The following is a 26,794-nucleotide window of genomic DNA, read 5'->3' as shown; positions in this document are numbered from 1 at the left end:
TATTATTTTGTTACATATGATAATAGGTTTAAGATGAGATATGATAGATCAAGTTTTAAGTATCTGTACAGTTACTATAATAAGGGAACCACATTTTCTTTAATGTGATGTACGTTATTAGCACAAAGGAAGTACTCTTTCAGAATCATTCTGACGGTTCTCATTTCTTGGAAGTATGATGAGTGATATTCATAAATAACCCAAGGTGCCTTTCTGTTGGTAACTGTCTGAAGATATCTGTAGCTGATAGTCTTCTTGTAAAACCATGTCGGAGAAAACTGCATTAGAGGTCCTTATTTAGAGATGTCCAGAGTGGATTTAGTCTTGGATTGAAGAGTTTGCGCTCTGTTTTTCCTCGCTGTACCGCACATCCACAAAAAGATGTAAAACCCTGTAAACAAACAAACTTTTGATGTTTCAGTCCAACACTTTTTGGTGTCTAGAAAAGTTTCCATTCCCCTTTCCCTGAGTCTTTACGTCCCATAATTCTTAATCGTGGTTTAACAGGGAAACAAAGAGCCTGTACTTTTGTATTTCACTTCCTCCAGACTGTGTCGTGACTTTACAGTAACCCTAAACCCAGGCTTTAAAGTTCTGACCCTAAATATGCTTTGCTAGCAGAAAATAGTTTTGAATAATGACGCTCTTTTTAATTTGACTAGCATTTCTTCCTTTTGTTTCCCCTGGCTCTTGTTTGTCACCATGAAAAATGGATCCATTTGGCCTCTCAACATGAGGAGCATGCTTTTATATTCTATATAACAATTCATTTGGTATTTTTGGGGGATGGAAAGCATAAACTCAAAAATAACAGGATGATCCAATAACAATAAAATAAACATGAAACTCTGGGAACAAACACCTTATGCAGTTTGGCAAAATAATACATTATATTTGAAAAACATATGTCAATATTAAAGTCATGTGGTTCAACCAACATGCAGAAAAAAAAGAAAACAGGAAACACAATGTTCACATTGAAAATAATCATTTCTTATTTATTGCTCTGATTTTGCTTGGCTGTTCATGTTATTTTTTAAATCTTGCCAATACCAGATTGGAGTGTGAACATGTCCTGATCCTGAACTGACCCCCACACACACAAGAACCATTACAAAGGGCCTGTCCAAACACCCACACTTGCGGTCTTGGCCTCTTGAGAGCGCGTGGAAGTAAAGAAGTAACAGGAAGTAAGTGCGCAAGACTGACCAAGGTCTCAAGAACGGCAAAGCTCACTTCCCTTAATGCACACGAAACACACACTATGATGCATGCAGAGATACGCTTAGCCTCGAGGACTCTTATGCATCATGTTCAGGACCTCACGTGCCTCAAAAGCTTAGCCCAGGGCCCCACAAAGGCTTGACACGGCCCTGATTATAATCATGTTTACACTGTTGTGACAGTCTCATAAAGAGATCAAGATCAAGATTTGGATTTAAATCATTGATTATAAATTGTATTTACCCTCCACTGTTTCCAGGTATAAAAAAAAAACAGATCTCACATGAGGGCACTTTTTTTTCTGATTTTGGGCCTGTAGTCTGCATGTATATATTTATGATATTTATGAATTTATAATTAATAACATTTAAAAAAAGTTAAATGTAATTTAAATTGATACTTAAAGGTGCACTATGCAACATTTTCCATCCACTAGAGGGCGCCTATTCAAAACAAAGGCGTAGTTTGATGACGCAAAGTGTGAGCGCAGTATCTTGGGACGTGGTCTTCACCACACAGCCGGTGGAAAATAGGACAAATATTAACGTTACTGTAGTGTAAATCAGAGCAGGAGCGAGTGTTGTGGAGCTGAGCACGGCCGCTGGAGCGATTGTTAAACAAACACACGGCTCGCGATTAACCGGGGCTTTTATTATGACGGCACACAGTCGCCGGGCGCGCACACTTTTCCCGCTTTTCATGAGTATAAGGTAAAGCAGCTCTGTTAATCATATTAGATACATTTAAGTGTGTTTAAAATGATGTTATGACATTACTCGGCGTTCGCTCGGCGCTGCTGTGACATGTTCACACTGCTAAGAGTAAGGCCGGAGACACACTGCAAGCGTGGTGTGAGCGTGGCGTTTCTGTTGCGTGTCAGCCACGGGGCGGCTGCGTGGCGTTTTCTCTGTCTTTGCACACCAGAAGCGTGTCTGACGCGGCGCTGATGCTGCTATTAATGTACAGGGAAGCCCATATATTGCCTATTGATACAGCAAAGACAACGTCGGCAGTAGACTATTGACCATACATATCTATGGTATTGACGGCAAAATAGGCTACAGAACATTTTGTTCTGTATCGACAGGTTTAATATTTCAAAATCGATAATTATGTTGTTTTTTATTATTACAAGTAGGCCTATATCTGCATTTATGTTAACCTACAGACTTTCAAACATGAAAATGTCATTTTTTAATATGTATTTGTGTCAAAATGGCATATAAACATCTTTTCCTATTCTATTTTGCCTTGAATCGCTTCCAACACGCTCGCGTGTCGCATGAAAAATAGGCGTCTCTTCTATTTGAAGCATGTACGCGTTTTCCGCAGGGCTCCACCGCGCGTGAGCCGCGCTTGTGACGCAGGCAGTATGCAAGCTCTAACATGGGAGCTGAAATAAAAATGGACACGCCACGCAGCCGAGACGCTCACGACACTCTTGCAGTGTGTCCCCGGCCTAGAGTGCTTCTGCAGAATAAAACCGAGGGTAGCAGTGTTGTAGTCGAGACCAGCTCAATCGAGTCGAGTCGAGTCCGAGTTCAGAGAGGGTCGAGTCCGAGTCGAGACTGAGTTCAAAAAGGGTCAAGTCCGAGTTGAGACCGAGACCAGAGAGAGCCTGTGGAATTATAGATATATTTATATAGATTCCTCATTTGATCCGCGCAGGAAATTAGGAATATATATATAAATGGTAAATGGACTGCATTTATATAGCGCTTTCAACAGACCCTATGGCCATCCAAAGCGCTTTACATGTTGCCTCACATTCACCCATTCATTCACTCATTCATACACCGACGGCGGTGTCTGCCATGCAAGGCGCCATCCAGCTTGTCGGGAGCAGTTTGGGAGCAGTTTGGTGTCTTGCTCATGGACACCTCGGCACTTGGTCAGGTGGAACCGGGGATCGAACCACCAACCTTCCGGTTTGTAGACAACCTACATGAACCACTGAGCCACTGCCGATATAAAAGGATTTCCATCGATCTATCTATCTATCTATCTATCTATCTATCTATCTATCTATCTATCTATCTATCTATCTATCTATCTATCTATCTATCTATCTATCTATCTATCTATCTATCTATCTATCTATCTATCTGTCTGTCTGTCTGTCTGTCTGTCTGTCTGTCTGTCTGTCTGTCTGTCTTTCTGTCTGTCTGTCTGTCTGTCTGTCTGTCTGTCTACAACCTACATGAACCACTGAGCCACTGCCGCCCCTGAGCCACTGCCGATATAAAAGGATTTCCATCCATCTATCTATCTATCTATCTATCTATCTATCTATCTATCTATCTATCTATCTATCTATCTATCTATCTATCTATCTATCTATCTATCTATCTATCTATCTATCTATCTATCTATCTATCTATCTATCTATCTATCTATCTATCTATCTATCTATCTATCTATCTATCTATCTATCTATCTATCTATCTATATCTATCTATCTATCTAGCCTAACTTTACAAAGCTTAATGAGTGAGCCACTTAAATCGTTCATTCACACAATTCGTTCAAAAGTCAGATTAATTTAGGAAGAAAACAAAAACCGATGTGAATACTTTTGTCATTAATTACAGACACTATTGAAAAATGAAATAGCAAAACAGACGGCTGCTTTGGTAACTTGTTATACTGATAGTTATGGCTAAATACATTGCAATGGATTAGCTAGCTAAATATATGTGGTGTGTACTTAGCTATTACACAGTTTTCTCATACCGCATTCTCAGTACATGCTTTATTTTTTTGCATCCCTCTCTGACCAGCAGTTAAAAAATAGTCCGCTGTGCAGCACTTCTCTTCATTTTTGGCGCTAACGTTTGCTCTCCCATTCAAACACCACTCACGTTGTTTTGGTGAAAGTGCGACTCATTTGTTGGGCGTTACCAATCGGTTCAATGGAGGGGGATTATTTTTTTTCCAATTTATTATGACAAACTCATATTTGATTAGGAACAAAATTATTGTTTCAAAACAAATGAATTCTACATATTTTTCTTTTGTTCTACTGTGATTTTCATGCTGAAATATTAGGGGGGTTGTAACTGAGGGATTTCAATGGGATTTGGTTACACCCCCCCCCCCCCCCCATAAACTATGCCCCTGAGTCACGTGCAGTTGCGCTTAAGAAAACCACACATCATTGGAAGTGTCAAACATTAATTATTAACTAGAAATATTAACATAGTGTAATAATCATGAATATTTTGAACGGGACTCGAGTGGACTCAGAAATTAGTCCTAACATGTTCGAGTGCGAGTCAATTCCGAGTCCAAATGGACACGAGTCCATGACGAGACCGAGACCATTAAAATATGGTCTCGAGACCGAGTCCGAGACCGAGTCCGAGTCTCGAGTACAAATCACTGGAGGGTAGCGCAGATATGACGCAACTGACAGGCGACTCCCTCAAACGCTATGGTGAAACGTCCCGGGTCCTTAGTTAAAATAGCAATTTTCTCACAATTTACAAATAGTTGGAAACATTTGGGATATTGTAAGTAGGCCTACTCAACTGAACAAAATATATAACACTGGCCTAGTGGTTTTGGGATATTTTACTGAAAAAATACTACATAGTACACCTTTAATGCATTCAATTCAATGTAATTAGTTTGTACCTGATAGTTAGACCATATGAAATATGTCTCTATGAGTCATTAGATTTAACCTTATGGAACTAATATGAATACTAAGGCCTTATTTACACCTGGTATTAAGATGCATTTTGGATCAAAGGTGGCCGACACTAAATACAAAAAGCGTTTTGAGCTTGTACACTTTCGCCTGTCCACTTGCTTTCGTAGTATAGACGCTCATGTGGTCGAATGTGTTCAAACAGCCACAAAAGACCCTCTTCTCTCCGTCTACTGACCTAATGCGTGAACATTATGGGAAGTTTGGTTTAAAGATGAAAAACATACCAAGCACAATGTTGTCTGACCATTCCTGATTTCTAACACACAATCACTTCGCTCGGTCTTGTGGGCTGTCAGAGCAGAAACTAAAGCTGATGCTCTTCTTTCATATGTAAATTCCGTGAGCTTATTTCGATCATTACATGGAAAGATCTGAAAAACCCCAAACATTTACACGCCAATAGACCTCAAAGAAATCAGGACAGAAGTGGATGAAAGTGGACAAAAGAGATGGATTAAAACACCAGGTGTAAACAGGAATGTGTCTCCCTCGTCTACTTGTGATAAGATTGATTAAAACGCATCTTAAAGGGGTGATGAATTGAGAAATCAACTTTCCCTTGAGCTTTTGATATATATACAGTCATGGTAATATAAGATTATCCTGTAAATTTCAGAGCTGAAAACCTCCTTGTTAGTCAACGAAAAGCTTTTATAGACACCAGGCCCAGAAAAGATTGTGTGCTTCATCCCTATGTCATCTAGTGGCGAAACACGCCTCTACTGAATAATAAGCACGTGTAATTCAGTCGCCCCACCCACCGACTCATCGGATCACGATAGCCAGCAGCAATAAACGCGTTGAAGAAGATAGCAAGATATTGTGGAAGAACACAGTCGCTGCATAAGCTTCCTTTGGAACCTAATATTAGGAATATGTGATACTACATTTATTTTTAATGAAGTTCCAGCTCACGTGGGGAAGACCGTTTGTGTGTTCGCTTCATTTAACCGTGGAATCATTTGTAAACAAGTCTCAAGTGCTGGATTAGCAGACACAATGTTGTACCTTTTATATTGGATCCGACAGGAATGGTGCAACAAACTTATGTGAGTAAAACGCTTTTTTTTTTATATATGTAGGCTAATAGTAGTCCCGGGGCTTTGTGTTTTCTCACGGGCAGGGGCGTTTCTAGGATTTTCATTTTAGGGGGGCTCAGCCCCCAGTGAGGGTAGGCCTGTAGAAAAAATGGTAACGCTATTTAGTTTAGGGTCCAAATTGCTCTAATAACTAATAGCTTACAAACATCCATACCCAGAAGATATTGGCTGTTTATTATTACTTATAAAGCAAATATTAACACCTTACTGCATGGCCATACTGTACATGCATTAATCATACCCAATATAGGTTTATAGATCCCAAATGTTAGGGTGGTTCGGGGGAATGCTCCCCTGAGAAAATTTTGATTTATATGATCTACATATGTGCATTTTAAGATGTTCTGAAGGCCAAAAAATTAGATAACAATAGCTTGAAAACCATGTCACTGGGCAGTAGATTATTTGTCTTTCTTATGTCCACATCTCTCTTTTTTCTCTGTTTTTATCATGCCCTGTCTCTTCCCCTCATAACGCTGAGCTTTGACTGATATTTTGTTCTGTTTTTGTCAGTGAATAAAGTAAACATATGGTTTACATATAAACATACTGATATTTATATGTTTCATGAATAATTTCCTTAGACATGCTAATTTAATGTTTATTAAATTCACAATATGAACATTCATTACTAATGCCCAATACAGGCTGAAAAAGCTGAGTTTTTTTTATTTACTGAATGTTACAAAAAGAATGATAATAATTTAATATTTATTAATAATTTAATGATAATAATGGAATATATATATACACATTCATTATTAATCTTATGCCTAATCTGATGAAAATGGCTTTGTTAATATTTCTTGTTCGTTAAGGCCTATTATGAATCATCACATAGGCATATTTTCAGTTAAAAATGGCGAAATTAGACAAAAGTCTCTTTTGTCTAAAATTGTTTTTCTTTTGTTTAACATTTCTGACTTTGAGCAGCAGCTGTCAAACATGAATGTTTAGTTTAGCAGCATATATCTTACTTGACGTCGAGTTGCGCTGCTAAAATTTACGCTCAGCCTCAGCAGTTTCTGTGTGACCATAAAGCCCGCCTTCTCTGATTTGATTGGTTTTATCAAATATTTTGACATTGACGAGCGGTGACAGACCAATGACGCTCAGATTTACACACACACACCACACACACACACACACACATACATAACTCTGCTTCTGACGTGAACTGCGCTCTGTTCAGAGCCGCTGCGGATTGGAGAGACTGACTAAAAACGGGATGAAGTCGAAGCCTCCCGCCAGTTTCATATGTTTTAAAGGTTAATCACATATTTTTTAGGGGGGCTGAGGCATAAGTTTAAAAGTAAGTTTAAGTAAAAAGGGCCTAGCGACGCCCATGCGGGGGTGCGCGCGCAGGTTTGTGTGTGTTTTCATGTTTATATCCACAGATCGTGTGGGCCATGTAATACAGAAATAATATTCCAGTCAATCGCGGGTGGATGAGAAATAAATCATTGTGTTTGTTAGATAAAGACGTTTACGAGCCCTGTGAGAGAATCATTCCGTTTGCCGCTTCAAATCAATCTCTCCCTCATGTGAACTGAACTGAGAAAGGGAGTTGAAGCTCATTAAATATGCAAATATTATCCAATCTTAGCCGTAGGCTTTACTTTCAAGTCTCCATTGCAGCATGCCTATCAGAACCCAGTGTTCAGAAGAGAGCCTCAAAACCAGTGTAGAAAATAGCCTATTACTTATTAGTTATGATATTTTTGGATATAAAAACCGAACAAACGTCATTAGTTAACCTCAGACAACAGTATAAAAAAATAACAAAGCCAGTTCATGACACCTTTAATACCAGCTGTAAACAGGGCCTAAGTGTATTGTACATTTAACTTGGCATCCTCTTTTAAACTACAAGATTTATAAGTCACATTTTATTCTCTCTTGTACTCCAAGTACACATACCTTGTAGTGTGTTTAAGATGCAGAACAGGTAGAGAATAGGGTAGTTGGTATATCCAGCAGTGAAGAAGGCCAAACCCCATGTTGTGCCCAGCAGACACATGAGGCCCACCACAGTACCCGCGTCCTTCCAAGCCGGCATCTTGCCATGACTTCTGCCCACATTTCGTAGCTTAAAGATCTGTCTGGATACTGTGATTAGGATTCCTAAGTTGAACAGGAATACGACAGTGAAGTAGGAAAGGTTCACGCCATACAGGATGGCAGGCTCTCTGATCCAGCAACTGTATGAAAGAGAGGTTTTTGATAAAAGCATGTACTTCATACATTTGACTTTCAGTTGATGGATTGGCATATAATGTTACATGATATGTGAAGACTTACACTGCATTTGTTGCATTAGTATTTGAGAATGTCAGCTTATTTGTGCCATAAAAAGGACTAGTGTTTTGAACTGACAGCAAGGCTCCAACAACAACAGCAGGGACTCCTGTTAAGAGAAAAAGATCAAGGGATAAACAATTTTAAGACAATTATTTTAAATGAATTTAGTTCCAGCACAAATCCATAAATTTCAGTAATAATAATAATAAAAAAAAAAACAGGCTGTCACATTTAAAGGACATCTCCGGTGAAAATAAACCTAGTAGTAATTAACAGATGGTTACTGAGTAGATCGTTCTCTGGGATGCGTTTTCATGAAAATCGAATGTAAAGAGTTTTATCTCTAAAAACAGATCAGCTTATAAAGCAAGTGTATGGGGCACAGAATAAGTCAAATTAAATCGCTAGTTAATACCACTAACAAGGCTCAAAATAGCCTCACACTAACACTGTAGCATAATGAGGGTCCCAACATGCAAACCTGTCTCTGGAACTGCTTGACAGTAGCCGCGTTTCCATTACCCTTCAAATTGCGCAAATTGAAATTTCGAATTGAAAATACGCCCAATGGAAATGCGGCAATTTCGCAAAAACTCCCATATATCGCAAAAAAGCTTTTATGCTCTCATGAGGTGGTTTTTCAGGCAATTCGAACAAGGACATTTTAGGAAAACTGCAATGGAAACGCTTTTTCCGTATATACAGGCCACCTGCTGCAGTGACGCATTGCTGCAACATAGGGCCTATATATTATATTTTCCACTCAATTGTGTAGTAATAACAAGATATAATGTAGTTAAAAGGACATATATTTTCTCCTAATAAAGACTATAGGCTATATATACTGTAATTAAGAGCTCTCGTTTACTTCGCTACATCGATGCTGAGCACATCTAATTCCTCGGAATCGGATCGCTCAAGCATCTGGTTCTCCACCCTGAGGGAAGAAGCCGCAATGCGAGCTTCCGCACTGGGGAACAGAACATCAGCTCCCTACAGGCATCCCACTCGAGAGCAGCCAAGCGCCCTTATTTTATGAATGAAGTAGCGTGTTTGGTGCTTAACGTCACCCGCCTCGATGCTGTGCACCAGGGATGGAAATTAGCACCCGCCACCAGCCAAATGCGGGTGATTTTGAGTCGTGGCGGGTAAACTCGCTTCACCTACCGGCCACCGTGGCGGGTAAATAAAAATAGCATACTGTTTCCCCTCTTTGTAAACTTTGTTCAATGCATGCGAGTGCGGCCGTATGTCCGAATATGACCAGTCGTTTTCGCCGTCATTTCCCGGATGTAGTACCAGAAGACGCGCGAATACGAACTAGCGCGCGCTGAAAGAAGATCCGTCACTGCGCATCATCCGAGAACGCGCACTCGTCTCACAGCAAATATTGAGTTCTCTTTCAAGTCTTGCGCTTAAATGGACAAACTCACACAAAAAGTATGTCAACATGTCCATCTTGATTAGTATCCAAGCAGACATAGTCTGAATATGCCTCAAGTGAATGTTATACAGTCGAGAAAGAAGAGCATATCCCTGCACTAGGTCTTAAAGGGGCAGTAGCCTTTACTGCTGTCTGTTTAATGTCAAACAAAAGGACATCACTCACTGCTCTAAAATATGCAGTTATTTTACATTTGATTACTTTATTGAATTTCTGTACCTTTCTGCAGGTCATTAGGCCTGTACATTAGCTATTATTAAATGCACACATGAGTGAGGTCAAGTTAAACATTTTAGTTTGAATTGTATTTTATACTGTGGATTGTTGCAATGTGCTAAATAAATATTTGCATAATTTGTAACTGATTAATATTTGAAACTTTAAGATTAATTTATGCAATCGCAATGCCTTGATTTTTAGTAAAGTTACACAGTCACAGCATTAGCCATAAATGCAATGGTACTAATAGTTGGCATAATTTCTTTTGGTGTTTCGGTTTTGGCCAAGAATTTTTATTTCTGTGCATCCCTACTGACAATTTTCTGCTCGGTGTGTCGTCAACACGCTTCAGAAGATGCCAAAACTAATAGTTTCATTGTTGGGACTAAAAACCTAAAACTGGAAGCCATAAAAGATCACGAATCATCCAAATGCCACATCCAGGTAAAAAAAAAAAAGCGCACAGAGCACAGAGCCCTACTCATTTTATGAAATGTATATCAGTTCATGGTTTGTGTGTGTATACGAGAGATAGAGAAAATGTCAGTATTTCATTGAGACTTGAGATTAAATAAACTGCTTAAGTATTGTAGAGCTTGTAGTATTAATTTTTCACATGCAGTTACACATTGTCGGTTAAAAACAAGAAAGTGGCTGGTAAAAACATGGAGTGGCTGGTAGATTTTGAAATCCACCAGCCACAGTGGCCGGTGGACAAAAAAGTTAATTTCCATCCCTGCTGTGCATGTCTGATTCCTCACGTCAGGTTCTCCATCCCGGGGGAAGAAGATGCAGGGAAGGCTTCTATGCGGGGAAGGAGAACATCTGAACTGTCAGACGAGGACTGAGAAGGTGCCTCAGCAGTCCCAGGACACGCTGACAAGTCCATCCGTGAGCCCACTGATCTACACCGCCGCGCTGCCTCAACAGACGCGGGACAGAACCACTGTCACGAGCCTGCCAGCTCACGAGCCTGCCAGCTCCACAAAATACTCATTTGGACAAACAACACCAAATAGACAAAAAATTAAAACACAGAGCGCTTCGCTGAAGAGCAGAAAGCTATCTGTACTATGTGCCGGCGTTCCTTTGTACCTTTCGGGTATGCTGTCACACACTACGTCACAACGCAACACCAATCAGGATTGGACTTTTTTCATTCATACTTCAGGCGAATGACACCGTGCGAGTTTCCTCAAGAAGGGAACTCTTTACATTCGATTTTAATGAAAACGCATCCCAGAGAACAAACTACTCGGTAACCATGTGTTAATTACCCCTAGGTTCATTTTTCAACGGAGTTGTCCTTTAATGGAGTTAACTAGTTAACTGAGGTTCAGAAATGGGGCCATGCCTCAACCAATCACATGACTTTTTTAAAAACTTCCTATATTGGGCCGCTCCTTACAGTACTGTTTGTCTCATTCTCTCGAACCCTCTTTTCCCCTCCGTCTCTCATCCATTTATCTATCTTTACGATCCATTTCTCTTCCCTTCCAGGTTGTATCAGGGGGGTCCTAATCTCTCTGCCTACATTTAACTGAGATGATGCCCCATCTCTGTATCTCCCGGCCACCAACACCAGATGCCCAGATCAGCCTGACTACCATCCCCTTCATACTCTTGCTATTCATCCATGACTTCTTCAACAAACAATTCTCCAACATTCATGGTTGTGGTTATGGTCCTTGCTCGTGAATCGTTATTTTGCTTCCAATCAGAATATTTCGCAATCAGGAATTTCACGCAAGTACTAAAATGTCCACCACGTAGATTTTGCTAATGCAAATACGCTGCACTGACCAGCAGAAAGCTACTTGGTTTAAAAGTGACTTCTGTTTAAGTGCTTCATACATTATACTTTATTTACTTTCATGTGGCTCAAAACATGTATAACTTGTGAAAATATTTTGAATAATGCTTCAACTGTTTTTGTAGCCTGACAAGCCAGACCCACATCAAGATGTTTGGTCTGGAAACTCACCATAGACAGGGCTCAATCCGAGGGGCGGGAAAAACGGTTGTCTTTCAAACTCCCTCTGCACGCGATAGGATAGCGCTACAACCAACCGGAGCAACGACGGTGAAGGGGGAGCTCGCTGACTGATTAAACATTCGCCGTATCCGTTCGGCTAAACTCCGAACACATCTTCCCTTTTTAAGAATGACTTCAGTGCCGCTCTTTGTTCTTTTTTCAGAGGAAAGCTTAACTCCAAGTCTTCCGGAGGCGCGGGCAGAGCTGATTCGAAAGACCGCCGCCGTTTGCCAGTTTCTGTGTTTACTAGAAGCACGCAAACGCAACTCGGCCGTCGTCATTATGGCCCCGCCTGCCGACTCTATAACCTACACGATGTGATTGGGCCGTCCAGATTCTGAGGAATACAGCTCAGATAGGAATTGAGAGTTGCTAGACCACACTTGCGGGCAAATTAAATTTGCTGCCGCTAGGGTGCGTCTAGATTTCTAGGCTACTGTTTTTGTCCTTTCAATGGAAAATATTGGACCCCATTGACCTTAAATTTACATTTAATCATTTAGCAGAAGCTTTTATCCAAAGTGACTTACAAATGAGGAGAGCAATAGAAGCAACTAAACAAACAAGGGCAACAGCCTGCAAGTGCTGTAACAAGTCTCAGTTAATCGAGTGCAGTACACAGAGGTCCAGGAAAAGGTCAGTGAGAGTGATTTCATAAAAGATGTCAGAATTCTTATCTTACTCTAATTGGGCTTATGCCCCGAACGTTTTGCCAAAAGCCCCGAATCTTTTAGTTAAAAAAAATAAATAAATACTTAAACGTTGTTTCATTTCCTCTCAGTCTTTGACTAGAGTGGCAAAAAATGAAACAAAAGCTCTATTACCGTGTGTGTGGCGGATGGTCGGCAATGCATCGCACATCACTCAGCTTGTTTGCCAATGCCAACTGCCAATAAAAACGAAGAAGAACATACATCTACTTTTTGTCGTTGTCATCAGGGACTGGCGGGCATTTGTATTTCACCGGCGTCGTAGTTAACTATAGTTAACATGGACATTACACATTTTTTAAAAAGGAACACTGAACCTCACCGGCCAGAGGGAGATTCTGCGTCAGACGAAAGTGTTACAGGTTTGTGAATCCGCTGTTGTAACACTTGAGTTACATGACTGTATTGCTGGCTAGCTAGCGAGTTTAACGTTAGGTGTTACTTATTAAGGCGTGACACGAAAGGTGAAAGCATAGTCAATTTTGAGATTTTGGCCCAGTTTACTCCCTTAACATGTAAGCTTTCATGCCAAAATAAAAAAAGGCAACATTACACATTTAAGGTGGTAATTTCATTATATTTTGTCATCGTGCGCCTTTAGATTTCTACCTGAAATCATCCAAAGTTATTCTAACGCGAGCTCCCGTGCCGTCTCCATTCACAGAAACATGTCATGCCTGGTGTCATTATAAAGCTCTGTCTCACACACAGCGCTGTCTACTCCAAATATGGGCATTTCCTTTGTAGAATGAACCAACCGCGAAAGTTTGCAGCCAAAAACCACATCCGACTGGTCAATGTGAATTTCTCACTACGCGCTGCACTACGGTGAAAATGAGTCATCCTTAACATTTTTTGGTGTTTTGGATTCACTACAGCTGGAGAACAGTTAAATACCAAACAGGTTGTAGGCTCTACTGGATGATTTTTTTTACTGAGTAACTTATCATTTTCATAGTATATAGATTTTTAGGCATTCTATTATCTCAAACAGCCTGAAAAATAGTGCATTTAGCTGATGTAAATGGGAAAAAAATCTCCACGGGGGAGTCTGCCCCTGGACCCCCCTAGGTTTGGGCTAATCCCCGAATGTTTACATCGTCTGGCTCCGCCCCTAATCTGTGGCACTGCTCAGGTGTTGTAAGAGCTCAGGTAGTTCTGATAGTGGCCTTCAGCTCTTTTGCACTGTTGGGTCTGGCATATCACATCTTCCTCTTCACAATACCCCACAGATTTACTATGGGGTTAAGGTCAGGTGTGTTTGCTGGCCAATTAAGGACAGGGATACCATGGTCCTTAAACCAGGTATTGGTTGCTTTGGTGCCAAGTCCTGCTGGAAAATGAAATCTGCTCCTCCATGAATTTTTGTTAGCAGCAGGAAGCATGAAGTGCTCTAAAACTAACAGGTATACGGCTGCGTTGACCTTGGACCTCAGAAAACACAGTGGACCAACACCAGCAGATGACATGGCAACCCAAACCATCACTGACTTTGGAAACTTTACACTGGACCTCAAGCAATGTGGATTGTGTGCCTCTCCTCTCTTCCTCCAGACTCTGACACCCTGATTTTCAAAGGAAATGCAACATTTACTTTCGTCAGGGAACATAAGAGACCACTCAGCAGCTTTTTTGTCTTTAGCCCAGGCGACACACTTCTGACGCTGTCTGTTGTTCAAGAGTGGCTTGACAAAAAGAATGCGAAAGCTGAAACCCATGTCTTACATACAGCTGTGCGTAGTGGTTCTTGAAGAACTGACTCCAGCTGCAGTGCACTCTTTGTGATTCTCCCCCATATTTTTGAATGGGTTTTGTTTCACAATCATCTCTAGGGTGCGGTTATCCCTATTGCTTGTACACTTTTTTCTACCACATCTTTTCCTTCCCTTCGCCTCTTTTGCAATGACCTTTTGTGTCTTGCCCTACTTGTGAAAGGTGTCAATGGTCGTCTTTTCGACAACTGTCAAGTCAGCAGTCTTCCCCGTGATTGTGTTGCCTACAGAACAAGACTGAGACCATTTTAAGGCCTTTGTAGGGGTTTTGAGTTAATTAGCTGATTAGAGTGTGGCACCAGGCGTCTTCAATATTGAATTCCTTAGTTGTCAGTTATAATCATCAAAATGAAATGAAATACATATTTGAAATATATCAGTCTGTGTGTATTGAATGAATACAATATAAACATTTCAATTTTTTAATTGAATTAATGAAATAAATGAACTTTTTGATAATATTGTAATTATATGACCAGCACCTGAATGTTTAACTGTCAAAAGACCTTGCGAGACATAAAGGAGGAACTTAAAACTTACACTTATTTTTAAATTTTTCATCCTCTTAAATTTGCATGCAGTATTTCATGTTAAAATACAATGGGTCTCATTCTTTAATATTTGTACGAACAGGAGAACTTCTCACGAAATATATCCACCAGATTCACAAGATGTTTCTAACCTCGTTCTAATGTTAGTGAATTTGGAGTATTCTAAATGAGCGGCGGCGTGCACAAGGTTAGTCCTTTGCATAAAACACACCCAAACCATCTCCATTTACGGGCTTTCAGCACACGCTTTCCTTACAGCCTCTCGTCAAACTTGCCACTGTTCGCAGATGCGTTCTCGCCTGTATCCTCGAGCAATTGTGTGATTCTCACCTGTTTAGGTGTAACAATAAACACCCCTTATAAAGACTCAGATTACAGAGCTCTCACTAGCCAGCTTTCCATACACGCATATCTGCATTATTCAGACAAAAAAATTCCCAGTCTGAGCAACACCCGAGTTTAAAAATTTTCTTTTTGCGTTTTAATTTTCTCCTTTAATGCTTCCTGTTTGCCTTTTAGACATTGGCTGCTATGTTATTTTTTTACATTACATGTAGTCTTGATGCTCACCCCATCCGATCAGGGACAGCTTGATCATGTAGTGTCTGATGTAGATATTGAACACTCTGATGAGAAGAAGGTACAGGTGCAAGGCTTCGACAGCCATCCAGCTGAAACTAGACAGCAGGCTGTAGTGTATCATCACAGCGATAAACACACAGATGTTGTTATTTTCCAGTGTGGCAGCCCATTCGCTGAGCATGAAGCTGATGTTGAGGAGAAACAGAGAGCCACTCAGAGACACATGGATGCTGCTGGACACTTCTGCCCTTGCGTTACTGCAAACACACACATAGACATATTGAAAACTATGGGCATGAATGGATGTAAATGAAGCATCTTTGATCAGTTTATATTCACACCTTTTATATCAATGTAATTTATGCATGGAATAATGTGAATCAAAGCACAGATTATATATATGCATAATATAAAAACAGAAGGAACAGCACCTGTTGAACATGAACGACAACACAGAGGAAGCTGAAAAAAATGCAGACAGACTGCAGCCTACATAGCTGATGATCGACAAGATTTCCCACTGCGGTTTGGATATCTCCAAGTTGATCTATTCAAAGTTAGGAAGGTAGATAAATAAGAGGTGGTGTAAAAATGAAACCATTTTAGCTGATTATTTTAAACTGCTAATTTTAGTGAATTAATTTCATACGTGGATGTCTCAGTACTCACCAGAAGCAGAGCAAAAGGGGTCATATGGTTGCAGGAGCACTCCACATATTCATTATTAGTGCTATTGGTGAAACAACCATCCGTTTTCCAGGCATTGCTTCCTATGTGACAGAACACAAAAGTCAAATCAACATCAAATCACATATGCTGTAATAGGAAAAGGAGCATGTATAAGATGATTTTTCATCTATTACTGTACCTTTTTCATCATAGAACTGACAGGACAGGCTGTAGTTCTTTAAATGTTAATGCAAAACAGAGACGACTCATTAGCAGGACATTTTGAGGCAATTTGAGAATATTTCAAATTACACTTACAGATGAGGAATTTGTGTAATTCATTTTGAACAGAATTTTAAGTGGATTGATCAATTCCTTAATGTCACGTCCAGGGACTTCAATCCGTATGACTTTCGAGATCAACATTTTATCTCCCAGTTTAATCTGTAAAAAATTCATTGTTTGACTTATAAGCTTACGATTGAGAATCTGTGTGACAGCAACAGTGCTCCTATCGCTATGATGCTCAAACAGAACATTAAAGGGTGTGTTATTTGAACCTTAAAGTGATGATCGGAATCGTAGGTAACAACACCAATTTTGTTATCCGATTGGTTTTGGAAAGGCGTCAACGGGATCCATGTCTCTGCCACATTCGCATCATTAAATACCTTAAAAGGAAAAAAGACATCAGGTCTCTTTAATAATTATCTAAATTAAAGATTTACATTCTTTCTGTATATATACGTTTTCTACATTTTTTAGAAGTGTCAAAAATTAAGCTGCAACCAGATGTTATCTCAAATGTTCTGTAAGCCATTTCTTTTTAGGAATACCATAAATAAAATGCTGCTGTGATGCGATCAGACCCTTTAAGCCACCTTAAAGGCCCACTGAAGTGCTTTGAAATGCACCGCATTATTCAATGTGTTGATGTGATTTCCCCTGAAATGGCTCCAGCTGTTAGCAGCTCCTCCCCTTTTTTGAAACAGCCAATAGCGTTTCGTTAATATACAGTTTGACTAGAGCGCCAGAGCGGACCTTCTCTCTCTGTTTTGTAAAGCCAGTTTCCTCTAACACTGTTTACCATCATAATCTCCTCTATATCGCTTTGAAATGCAGCATTCAAATGGGTCGATATGTTTGTTGTCCGCGTGGACTCACGCATATATGATCCGCGCTGCGCTCTCGTGTCTGTAGTCTAAATTTAGACCATTTAGACCTGCTGCAGTGTGTGAAACTAACGTGAAAACAGACTTTATTCACCTCAAATGAAAGCATATTTGCACTGAATCGTTTCCTATCACATATATAGTGTGCTATGTGCCTTTCACCATGTAGAAATTAGTAAATGTGTGTTAACAACTGACTGATTTCAGCTTCAGCAGTGTAGGGGGCGGGCTTTAGATTCTAGAGCGCATTCTGATTGGACATAAGATTTGACGAGAAAGTGAAGTCTGCGATGATATCATCAAAATCTGAGTTTCGTTTTAGCGGAAGTGGGAGACATTTTGAATGCTTATATCTCCTAAATGCACATTTTGGTTTTGGAACATACCAGCTTATTCATAACTTTAAGGCTAACACAGTCATACTAAAAGCTAAAAAAAAATAATAATAATAATTTCAGTGGACCTTTAACTTGTGTTTCGGATTTGATTTGAGCTTTGGATGCATTACAATTTTTTTTACTTGAGTGACTACACTGTATGCGGCACGCAGACCGGATGTGATGTATTCCAGTTGGTGTGAGAATTATTAACACTTTTTGTTTAACATTATCAGAAACACTTGGTACATTTAAAAATGTTTAAAAGTACATGGTTATTGAAAAGTGATAAATTATGAATTTATTGTTTATATTTTTTAAATGTTGTCTGACGCTGTATTTTCATTCAAATAATTCATGGTTATTTTGTGATAGTTGTCTGAGGCTGTGATTGAACTTAGGTTTTTAAAACGTAATCCTCATAAGAGGTGCTGCAGAAATCACTTACAGCAGTTTAGCAGCTTTATAGATTTATATCGGCTCAGACCTTTGGTATATATGAGGAAAGTATACTTACACCTGGAGCAGTGATTTGTAAATAATCATGTGTCCTGCTTAAATTCATCTTAACCACACTCATGGAAAGATCCTCATGGTAGTAGGTCTTTTTTTGCTCAGGAAAAGTCAGATTTATAACACTGTTTATGGCGTTCTTCTCCACTCTGGTGAGATAAACATAAAACCAGGGCTAAAGAAGAGTTTCCAACCTTGCTCCTGGAGACCCCGACACATTTTGCATGTCTCCCAAAAACACACCTGATTGTTACTCTACGATCTGAAATGAGATCAGATAAAGGCCCTGGTAAATTTTTTTTAAAGGTTTTTGTTCTTCACTTAGTGGGTAAAAAGAAGTTTGAAATACCTTGTCAGCAGATTCATGAATTTTTCTCTCAATAACAATATAGGGTGCTTTCACAGTTCGGTTTCACAGTTCACTCTAGTTCGGTTCATTTGGTCCGAAACAAGGGCAAACAATTATACATTGTTGCATTTTTCAGCTTTTTTGGTTTCTTTTCACACCACACTGATTGCTTTGGTCTGAACCAGTTGAAACGAACCAAAACGCAGGCACGTGACAACATCCACATCACTCATTGGCCATGGCGTATTTCCTAAACTGCTTTTCGATTGGTCAGAATTTACGTTACATGTGGGAAAATTCCAACAGAAGAGGCAAAGCCAGCAAACTATAATAACACTATGGAGAGACGACTGCGCGGGCCACTTTTGTCCCTGGCCATAATCTACTACACTGTGTGTATTTACCACAGTATGCAAACAAAACATTTCTATAATGAAGCGCGGATGCGACGTGAAAACAACATTCTAATGCACTGCAGACGGCGAGCGCACATCGCTCGTCACTTCAAGAGGAGGCGTGCATTAATTATTAACTCTTGACATGCTTCCATCTTCCGAAAATATTGCCAACGATCTATCAGGTAATAATATCATGCACATAATGTCAGCGCAGTTAACTACGGCAGCTGGTTCAGTCCAAAAATGATCAGTACTTTTGCAGTTGGTTCTGTTCGAGGTCGGATCACGTTCTCACCACAAACAAACCGCTCCAGAGTTCGTTTGAAAACGTACCGAGACCACCTCTTCAAGGAGGTCTCGGTACACTTGTTTGGTCCGCTTTTGGTGCGCACCTGAGTGGGATTGCTGCTTTCAGACCTGACCAAACGAACCGCACCAAAGAGGGAAACGAACTAGTACGATTCAACCGAACTAAATGAGGCAGGTGTGAAAGCACCCATAAGCACAACAACAAACGAGGGCGGTGAGAAAACAGCAGTTAAGAAAGCCTCTGATCACAATGATGTGGATATGTTTGCACAGACAATTCTGCACTCCAGTAAAGTCATCTTCAGAACGCAAATGAAGATATTTGTGTTAAAATCCAATGACACCAATGTCATTTCCTCTCTCAAGACCCATAAAGGCACTAAAGACGTCGTTACAAAGCCCATCTCACTACAGCGGCTCTACAATCATTTTATGAAGAGACGAGAATAGTTTTAAATAAACTAAATAGAGAATAGTTTGAAATAAATAAATAAATAAATAAATAAATGAATGAATGAATGAATGAATGAATGAATGAATGAATGAATGAATGAATGAATGAATAAATAAATAAATAAATAAATAAATAAATAAATAAATAAATAAATAACAACTTATATAGACATGGGCCGATTTCAAAACACGTCTTTCTGAAACCTTGGAGCTTAATGAATCAGTGTATTGATTCATGATTCTGAACCGCTAATTCGATACACTGATTCAAAATGGTTGGAAGCTTTACGAAGTGGTGTTTTGAAATCGGCCATCACTACATAAATCGTTATTTAGTTGTTGTTGTTTTTTTCGCACAAAAACTATTCTCGTGGCTTCATAAAATGATTGTAGAGCAGCTGTAGTGAGATGGGCTTTGTAACGACGTCTTTAGTGCCTTTATGGGTCCTGAGAGAGGAAATGACATTGGTGTCAATGAAGGCCTTTCTGAGCCATCGGATTTCAACAAAAATATCTTAATTTGTGTTCCGAAGATGAACGGAGGTCTTACAGGTGTTGAACGAGGTAATTAATAACAGAATTTTCATTTTTGGGTCAACTAACCCTTTAACCCTCATCCTTCCCTTGGAAGTGTTCACTGGCGTAGTCCAAGATCTGAGGACTTTCGTTGCATTTGAACCACAAATACATAAATAAATAAATAAACTTTTCGAGAAGTTGTGGTCGAAATTTAAACAAAATATCAAATCATTCCCTCGTGGGTAAATTTGACCCCCATAGGAAGGCTTTACCGCTTTTACAGCTTCTCAGCTTCTACTGCGGCTCTCCAGTATTCACATTTTTATTCGCAGACGTCTAACTTCGATAGTCTGAACATAAAAAAAATTACCAGAAAGATACATCCACATCAAAGAAGGCAGAGCCTCAGAGCCACACCCACAATTTACATCATCGCCACGGACCAATGGTAGTTCGAAGAAGTATGACTGAAACTAACTCCAAATCAACTTTATTTTGGCCTGATTTAGTTTGAAATGATGCAACACTAGTTTGTTCTTTGATTTAGCTTGAAGTATATCGGGGCCAGACATCCTGTACTGTTTGGGGCCTCCAGGAACAGGGGTTGGAAACATGACTAAATGATTGCACATTTTAAATCTTAAATAAGGTTTTATATACCTGATGTAGGTATCCACAATATTTTCATTACAGATCACCTCTGGGCACATTTTTTTAATATTGAGAATGTTTCTCAGATCCTTTGGGATATCCATTGAATTCTCCTTCTGACTCAGCAGCTCAAGTATTTTGTCAGTCAAGCAATCAACCACAATACACTGTGGTGGATTCCATTCACATGTTTCTGTAAGACGTAAAGATGTAAGACGTTCTGTAGACGGAAGGAATAATTAATGTCCTGATTAAAGTAACACCACATTATCATTCTCAATGCACAGTTCTCATAATGCTGTTGTGTAATGAGTCAGAAGTTACTTACGTATTCTGAAGTCAACTCTAGTTTTACTCTCATTTTCCTCTGCACATATGCCATATGTTACTGGAACGGTGACATTTTCGTTTTGAAATAAATCTTGTTCACCGCACTCAATATAACAGAAATTGGTTGAATTATTATTTTTTGAACTACAACTTAAATTTTTTGCAGTGTCGAAAATAGTGATGTTGTGTCCAGATGTCAATGAGATCCTCATTTCCAATGTCTTTGTGTCATTAAATATTGTTAGATTTCCTAAAGGGAAAATACACAATTACACAGTGAAATGTAAGTCTTTAAGAGAGTTATCAGTTATCATTTCTATGGTAGGGGAGACTAACTGTCATCTCAGTGACTCTAAAATGTTGTGCTTTATTAGTTTTTGATTTCAAATACCTTGTTCAACATAGTAATGTTATAGTAATTCTATTCTTGATAATACAATTACAGTAAACTACTATATTTTGAATGTTTGGGGTCAATACAAGTTCTAACTTCTGCTCACCAAGGCTGCATTTGTTAGGTCATAAATACAGTAATATTCTGAATTATTATTAAAATAACTGTTTTCTATGTGAACATATTTTAAAATTTAATTTTGTCCTGTGATGAAATGCTTTATTTTTAGCATCATTAGAAAAAATAGCATATTGTGATAAAGTTCATTATTTTCCATAATGTAATGATAAAAATTAAACTTCATATATTTTAGATTCATTGCAAACCAACTGCAATATTTCAGGTCTTTTATTGTTTTAATAATGATGATTTTGGCATACAGCTCATGAAAACCCAAAATTCCTATCTCAAAAAATTAGCATATTTCATCCAACCAATAAAATAAAAGTGTTTTTAATACAAAAAAAGTCAACCTTCAAATAATTATGTTCAGTTCTGCACTCAATACTTAGTCGGGAATCCTTTTGCAGAAATGACTGCTTCAATGCGGCGTGGCATGGAGGCGATCAGCCTGTGGCACTGCTGAGGTGTTATGGAGGCCCAGGATGCTTCGATAGCGGCCTAAAGCTCATCCAGAGTGTTGGGTCTTGCGTCTCTCAATTTTCTCTTCACAATATCCCACAGATTCTCTATGGGGTTCAGGTCAGGAGAGTTGGCAGGCCAATTGAGCACAGTAATACCATGGTCAGTAAACCATTTACCAGTAGTTTTGGCACAGTGAGCAGGTGCCAGGTCGTGCTGAAAAACCAAATCTTCATCTCCATAAAGCTTTTCAGCAGATGGAAGCATGAAGTGCTCCAAAATCTCCTGATAGCGAGCTGCATTGACCCTGCCCTTGATAAAACACAGTGGACCAACACCAGCAGCTGACATGGCACCCCAGACCATCACTGACTGTGGGTACTTGACACTGGACTTTAGGCATTTTGGCATTTCCTTCTCCCCAGTCTTCCTCCAGACTCTGGCACCTTGATTTCCGAATGACATGCAATATTAGCTTTCATCCGGAAAAAGTACTTTGGACCACTGAGCAACAGTCCAGTGCTGCTTCTTTGTAGCCCAAAAGTGTCTTGACCTGGGGAATGCGGCACCTGTAGCCCATTTCCTCCACACGCCTGTGCACGGTGGCTCTGGATGTTTCTACTCCAGACTCAGTCCACTGCTTCCGCAGGTCCCCCAAGGTCTGGAGTCGGTCCTTCTCCACAATCTTCCTCAAGGTCCGGTCACCTCTTCTCGTTGTGCAGCATTTTTTTGCCACACTTTTTCCTTCCCACAGACTTCCCACTGAGGTGCCTTGATACAGCACTCTGGGAACAGCCTATTCGTTCAGAAATGTCTTTCTGTGTCTTAACCTCTCGCTTGAGGGTGTCAATGATGGCCTTCTGGACAGCAGTCAGGTCGGCAGTCTTACCCATGATTTCGGTTTTGAGTAATGAACCAGGCTGGGAGTTTTTAAAAGCCTCGGGAATCTTTTGCAGGTGTTTAGAGTTCATTAGTTGATTCAGATGATTAGGTTAATAGCTCGTTTAGAGAACCTTTTCATGAGATGCTAATTTTTTGGGACAGGAATTTTGGGTTTTCATGAGCTGTATGCCAAAATCATCAGTATTAAAACAATAAAAGACCTGAAATATTTCAGTTGGTGTGCAATGAATCTAAAATATATGAAAGTTTAATTTTTATTATTACATTATGGAAAATAATGAATTTTATCACAATATGCAAATATTTTGAGAAGGACCTTTACATATATATATATATATATATATATATATATATATATATATATATATATATATATATATATATATATATATATATATATATATATATATATATATATAGACAAGTTAACAATGAAATCATACTGGCATATCTTTTGTGAAGTGTACAGTACATAATGATGGTAGATTTTGACTGAACCCTTAGAAAAATTGTATTGTAAGAACAAAAGTTTTGCTCATAAACGTGAGGACCATCACATGTTTTACATTTTGTAATTTTTTAATCAAATATTTATCTTTGCAATGGCCTAAAAATGTCATTTTTTTGTGGTTTGGTGCTCTAACACTCAAAATTTGCTTAAAATATGGACAAACCCAGCAGTTGGTTTACATTTTTAAATAAAATAAAAAGATTCCTATAATAGACGGTTAATAGCAGATTCTATGACGGTTATAGTCAGAATTGCGAGATATAAAGTCAGAATTGTGAGATATAAAGTCAGAATTGTGAGATATAAAGTCAGAATTGAGTGATATAAAGTCAGAATTGTGAGATATAAAGTCAGAATTGTGAGATATAAAGTCAGAATTGTGAGATATAAAGTCAGAATTGTGATATAAAGTCAGAATTGTGAGATATAAAGTCAGAATTGTTAGATATAAAGTCAGAATTGTGAGATATAAAGTCAGAATTGTGAGATATAAAGTCAGAATTGTGTGATAAAGTCAGAATTGTGTGATATAAAGTCAGAATTGAGAGATATAAAGTCAGAATTGTGTGATAAAGTCAGAATTGTGTGATATAAAGTCAGAATTGAGAGATATAAAGTCAGAATTGTGTGATAAAGTCAGAATATAGAGATATAAAGTCAGAATTGTGTGATATAAAGTCAGAATTGTGTGATATAAAGTCAGAATTGTGATATAAAGTCAGAATTGTGAGATATAAAGTCAGAATTGTTAGATATAAAGTCAGAATTGTGTGATATAAAGTCAGAATTGTGTGATATAAAGTCAGAATATAGAGATATAAAGTCAGAATTGTGTGATATAAAGTCAGAATTGTGAGATATAAAGTCAGAATTGTGAGATATAAAGTCAGAATTGTGATATAAAGTCAGAATTGTGAGATATAAAGTCAGAATTGTGAGATATAAAGTCAGAATTGTGAGATATAAAGTCAGAATTGTGTGATATAAAGTCAGAATATAGAGATATAAAGTCAGAATTGTGTGATATAAAGTCAGAATTGTGAGATATAAAGTCAGAATTGTGTGATATAAAGTCAGAATTGTGAGATATAAAGTCAGAATTGTTAGATATAAAGTCAGAATTGTGAGATATAAAGTCAGAATTGTGAGATATAAAGTCAGAATTGTGTGATATAAAGTCAGAATATAGAGATATAAAGTCAGAATTGTGTGATATAAAGTCAGAATTGTTAGATATAAAGTCAGAATTGTGAGATATAAAGTCAGAATTGTGAGATATAAAGTCAGAATTGTTAGATATAAAGTCAGAATTGTGAGATATAAAGTCAGAATTGTGATATAAAGTCAGAATTGTGAGATATAAAGTCAGAATTGTGAGATATAAAGTCAGAATTGTGATATAAAGTCAGAATTGTGAGATATAAAGTCAGAATTGTGAGATATAAAGTCAGAATTGTGATATAAAGTCAGAATTGTGAGATATAAAGTCAGAATTGTGAGATATAAAGTCAGAATTGTGTGATATAAAGTCAGAATTGTGAGATATAAAGTCAGAATTGTGTGATATAAAGTCAGAATTGTGAGATATAAAGTCAGAATTGTGATATAAAGTCAGAATTGTGAGATATAAAGTCAGAATTGTGAGATATAAAGTCAGAATTGTGAGATATAAAGTCAGAATTGTGAGATATAAAGTCAGAATTGTGTGATATAAAGTCAGAATATAGAGATATAAAGTCAGAATTGTGTGATATAAAGTCAGAATTGTGAGATATAAAGTCAGAATTGTGTGATATAAAGTCAGAATTGTGAGATATAAAGTCAGAATTGTGTGATATAAAGTCAGAATTGTGTGATATAAAGTCAGAATTGTGAGATATAAAGTCTTAACTAAGTTAAGTAGAATATTTGATGCTGTTGATATTTACGCTTTCATTTTCTACAAGCTTAAGTTGAGTACTAATACAGAATATCCTTTATTTTTTTATCTTTTATTCTTGCCTGAACTGACTTAGTTTTTTCTGTAGTATTTACTTCACAGAATTAGTTTTGTCAGTGAAGTCAAAAGGAGTGCAGCTTCAGTCTCCCATACATAATACATTCAACATGTTTACTTTACGACAGTAGGTTTATGGAAATATTCTGCAAATATGTTCCTGTTAAAATTTCCTTATTGGAATCTAAAAACCTTTTTAAATACAAATTAAAAAAAAAAATACAAGGAATTTTAATAAAAAAAGTATTTATTTGGGATTGAAGAGGGCTTTCACCATGTATAACCTAGTTTGTGCTTTAGCAATCATCTGTAAACTGGAAATGAAAATCTATTTAATATAATTAATAACTGCAAGTATGTAAATGTTTTCAATAGTTACCATATTCGAGACCACATTCCCCACCACCCAGGCCATAGATCATGATCAGAAGTAGAAAGAGTGTCATATCTTCAACTCTGTAGGAGTTTGTTCGAGGTCAGAATACAGACAAGGCAATTACAATATCATACAGCTATCATACACTAGAAACTTAAGTAATGACAATCTTTTCACATCTATTCTCTTTAAACGGCTTAATTACATAAACGCTCTCCAATATGAACCTAAAGAGGTTGATTCACGTACCTTTCAGTTTTCTTAGCTGGTGGAATTGGTGAAAGCTCTGTATGGTAAGGTCAGAATTCACAGACTGAGAGTTGATCATCAGCCACATTCAAATGTTGTGGCTTCAGACATATCCAATGAGCGGTAATGACATCAGAGCACAATGACAAGCCTTGTCATAACTTTTTATTTATGAGGATCATCAACAAACATTATGATGCTTGTGTAATTACCTGCACTGTCTATGAGCAGTTATCATCAGTGACAACAGCCTCTGAGTTATCATGAAAGGGCCAATTTTTATTTTGTTATGACACATTGCAGTATTCATTTTAAATGATTTGTCCATTCACAATTTATTTTTAAATTCACGTGCCTCATAATCTTCAATAAATAACCCCCTATTTCCTA

The 26,794-nt window shown here is 38.3% G+C and overlaps 1 protein-coding gene across 1 annotated transcript; it reads right to left on the bottom strand.

The window, feature by feature from the left end:
- Window positions 1–71: 71 nt before the first annotated feature.
- Window positions 72–26,453, bottom strand: LOC137082857 (adhesion G-protein coupled receptor G5). The gene is made up of 14 exons (XM_067448394.1): window positions 26,405–26,453; window positions 26,159–26,235; window positions 21,392–21,643; window positions 21,073–21,283; window positions 18,389–18,533; window positions 16,883–16,993; window positions 16,641–16,766; window positions 16,522–16,558; window positions 16,323–16,423; window positions 16,085–16,200; window positions 15,642–15,910; window positions 8,341–8,446; window positions 7,960–8,240; window positions 72–391 (listed from the first exon to the last, which is right to left on the bottom strand). The coding sequence occupies exons 2-14, from the start codon at window positions 26,223–26,225 to the stop codon at window positions 294–296; spliced, it is 1,920 nt and encodes a 639-aa protein (XP_067304495.1). The 5' UTR covers window positions 26,226–26,235; window positions 26,405–26,453; the 3' UTR covers window positions 72–293.
- Window positions 26,454–26,794: the final 341 nt, after the last annotated feature.

Source organism: Pseudorasbora parva, chromosome 1 (genome assembly GCF_024679245.1).
Source record: "Pseudorasbora parva isolate DD20220531a chromosome 1, ASM2467924v1, whole genome shotgun sequence".
In the NCBI taxonomy this organism is placed as follows: Eukaryota; Metazoa; Chordata; class Actinopteri; order Cypriniformes; family Gobionidae; genus Pseudorasbora; species Pseudorasbora parva.
This window is presented reverse-complemented; position numbering and strand designations above follow the sequence as displayed.